This window comes from Sapajus apella, unplaced genomic scaffold, assembly GCF_009761245.1.
Source record: "Sapajus apella isolate SASKATOON/1434 unplaced genomic scaffold, GSC_monkey_1.0 scaffold119, whole genome shotgun sequence".
Taxonomy (NCBI): Eukaryota; Metazoa; Chordata; class Mammalia; order Primates; family Cebidae; genus Sapajus; species Sapajus apella.
Window position 1 is genome coordinate 2406472 of NW_022437059.1, and position 2945 is coordinate 2409416.

General features: G+C 35.9%; 1 protein-coding gene across 1 annotated transcript; it reads left to right on the forward strand.

Moving 5' to 3' along the window:
* Positions 1–1256: 1256 nt before the first annotated feature.
* LOC116538293 (olfactory receptor 10R2) lies at positions 1257–2549 on the forward strand. The gene has a single exon (XM_032260559.1). The coding sequence runs from the start codon at positions 1540–1542 to the stop codon at positions 2539–2541; it is 1002 nt and encodes a 333-aa protein (XP_032116450.1). The 5' UTR covers positions 1257–1539; the 3' UTR covers positions 2542–2549.
* The last annotated feature ends 396 nt before the right edge of the window (positions 2550–2945 follow it).

A 2945-nucleotide genomic window follows, 5' to 3' on the forward strand; every position in this document is an offset into this window, starting at 1 on the left:
TAATTAAACTAAAGAGCTTCTGCACAGCAAAAGAAACTATTGAGAGTGAAGAGATTCTTATTTCTACTTGTTAGAACCTGAGGGGAGGTTTAGGTGCAGTAATTAGAATACATTTCATATAAGCTAATTTTATTTAAGGAGATTCTACCTGACTAAAAAGTATTCTTATCTTCTTTTAAACTGTTTTAATTGTTACTAGAAAATCAAAAGTATACTATGTTGCTTTGACTTTTTACTACAAAAAAAAATCTATTGTAAGTTTCAAATCTTAATTTTCATTTTTTCATGAACCATACACAAAGTTTTCTCTAAAAGCAGTATATATATCAGAATTCAATGACTCTACAACAGACCATGTTTATTTAAGACATGCTGGACTTCACGTGTGTCTATAGATAAAGGTGATGATGGGTAAAGAAAAAAGGAAGGTGATAAGGATAATTCTGGTCACTTCAGAAAACATTTATTCTGCATATAAATACAGACAATTAGTCAAAATCTGTTTGTTCATTTTTCTTGAATGTCTATATTATTGTTCAAAGTGAGGAATAGGTGATATTAACCTAATTCAATCCGTCTATATTGAACCCAACCTTCTGTTCAGGTATATAATATATTCTTTTGTAAAATGTGTTTGTGGTTATTTTAATTATGGTTACAAATATAACTGGGATTTAAGTTATCAGCCTGAGAATGCAAATAATTAACTTACAATTATTTTTACCAACAATCTTGGAAGAGCTGTGATGTGTTCCAGAAACACTTAAAGACCCTAGAATAGGACAAAAATGGTGACTGTTAAATGGATCACAATGCTTCAAAGGCCTCTCTTTAGTGATTAAACTAGACACATTTGGGCAATTCTGATTCCTTTTTATATAAATTTTATAATCATCTTATCAACCTTTAGAAGAAAAGCCTGCTGAGATTTGTTAAGAATTATGTTGACTACATAGGCCAATTTGGCCAGAATTGCTCTATATTTTATTAAGTCTTTACACTCATAAACGTGGGTATTCTTCATTTACTCATATGTTTTATAATTTATCCCAACAATGTTTGAAAGTTTTCTGTGTATGTGTCTTCCACTTTTTTGGTTAAATCTAACACTAAGCTTTTATTATTATTATTATTACTACATTGTGAATTGAATTGTTTTCTTAATATCATTTTTAGAGTGTTTGTTGCTTGTGGTAGTAGGACAAATAATGAGCCTCCAAAGATGGATACGTCTTAATCACTGGAACCTGAGAATATGTTAGATCATACAAACAAGAGGAATAGAGGGTGAAGAAGGAAAGTCAACTGACCATAGAGATATTATCCTGTATTATTCTGGTGGGCCCAAAGTAATCATAAGCATTCTTAAAATTGGGAGATAAAATCAGAAAGTCAGAGAAGGAGATGTAACTTTGTTGACTTTGAAGATGGAAGAAGGGGACCATGAAACAATGAACGTGAGAGGTAGCTAGGAACTGGAAGAGGTGAGTAAAAGGCAAGATTCTTCTTTGTCCGGTCCAGAAAGGAACACAGGACTGCATGACCCAATTTCTTATATTCATATACCTGAATATGTTTTACTTCTTTCCCTCTTTGCAGATACTGACAGAAAACCTCACCACGGTCACTGAATTCCTGTTGCTGGGTTTTTCCAGCCTTGGTGAAATTCAGCTGGCCCTCTTTGTGGCTTTTCTTTTTCTGTATCTGGTCATTCTTAGTGGCAATATCACCATTATCAGTGTCATCCACCTGGATAAAAGCCTACACACACCAATGTACTTCTTCCTTGGCATTCTCTCAACGTCTGAGACCTTCTACACCTTTGTCATTCTACCCAAGATGCTCATCAATCTACTTTCTGTGGCCAGGACAATCTCCTTTACCTGTTGTGCCCTTCAAATGTTCTTCTTCCTTGGTTTTGCCATTACCAACTGCCTGCTATTGGGTGTGATGGGTTATGATCGCTATGCTGCCATTTGTCACCCTCTGCATTACCCCATTCTTATGGGCTGGCAGGTGTGTGGAAAACTGGCAGCTGCCTGTGCAATTGGAGGCTTCTTGGCCTCCCTTACAGTGGTAAATTTAGTTTTCAGCCTCCCTTTCTGTGGCGCCAACAAGGTCAATCATTACTTCTGTGACATCTCACCAGTCATTCGTCTGGCTTGTACCAACACAGATGTTAATGAATTTGTGATATTCATTTGTGGGGTTCTTGCACTTGTGGTTCCCTTTCTGTTTATCTGTGTTTCTTATATCTGCATTCTGAGGACTATCCTGAAAATTCCCTCAGCTGAGGGCAGACGGAAAGCGTTTTCCACCTGCGCCGCTCACCTCACTGTTGTTATTGTTCATTATGGCTGTGCTTCCTTCATCTACTTGAGGCCTACAGCAAACTATGTGTCCAACAAAGACAGGCTGGTGACAGTGACATACACTATTGTCACTCCGTTACTAAACCCCATGGTCTATAGCCTCAGAAACAAGGATGTCCAACTTGCTATCAGAAAAGTGTTAGGCAAGAAAGGTTCTCTTAAACTATAAAATTGAAATATTATCATGTTTTAGATTTCTCAACAAATAATGCCTTTTTATCACATGCATATTTTAATGGTAACAAATTCATTGAAATAATAGGGGTCTTTAAGATGCATGTCATAAAATATGTTATTCTCCTTATAGTCTCTTAAAATCCAATCCACAGGCTAATCTTTTTCATTTTCACACATGGAATCTCAGAAAGCTCTTCAAATTTAAATGCCCAGTCCACTGTGATAACCGAAAATTTAAAATTAATTTAAAGCTAAAATTTCTGCCTTTTCTGGGTGTTGACTTTTGAATTGGGAAGCCTGCATTAGGACCAATGAAGGTTGACTTAATGTATTAGCTCTCTCAGCAAACACTTTTGTCTCTACTTATTTCAATGACTGACCCCTCAAGCATTACAC

What these genes read in the sequence shown, in the direction of transcription:
- LOC116538293 (XM_032260559.1), top strand. Translation starts at nt 1,540, where the DNA reads ATGACCCAATTTCTTATATTCATATACCTGAATATGTTTTACTTCTTT.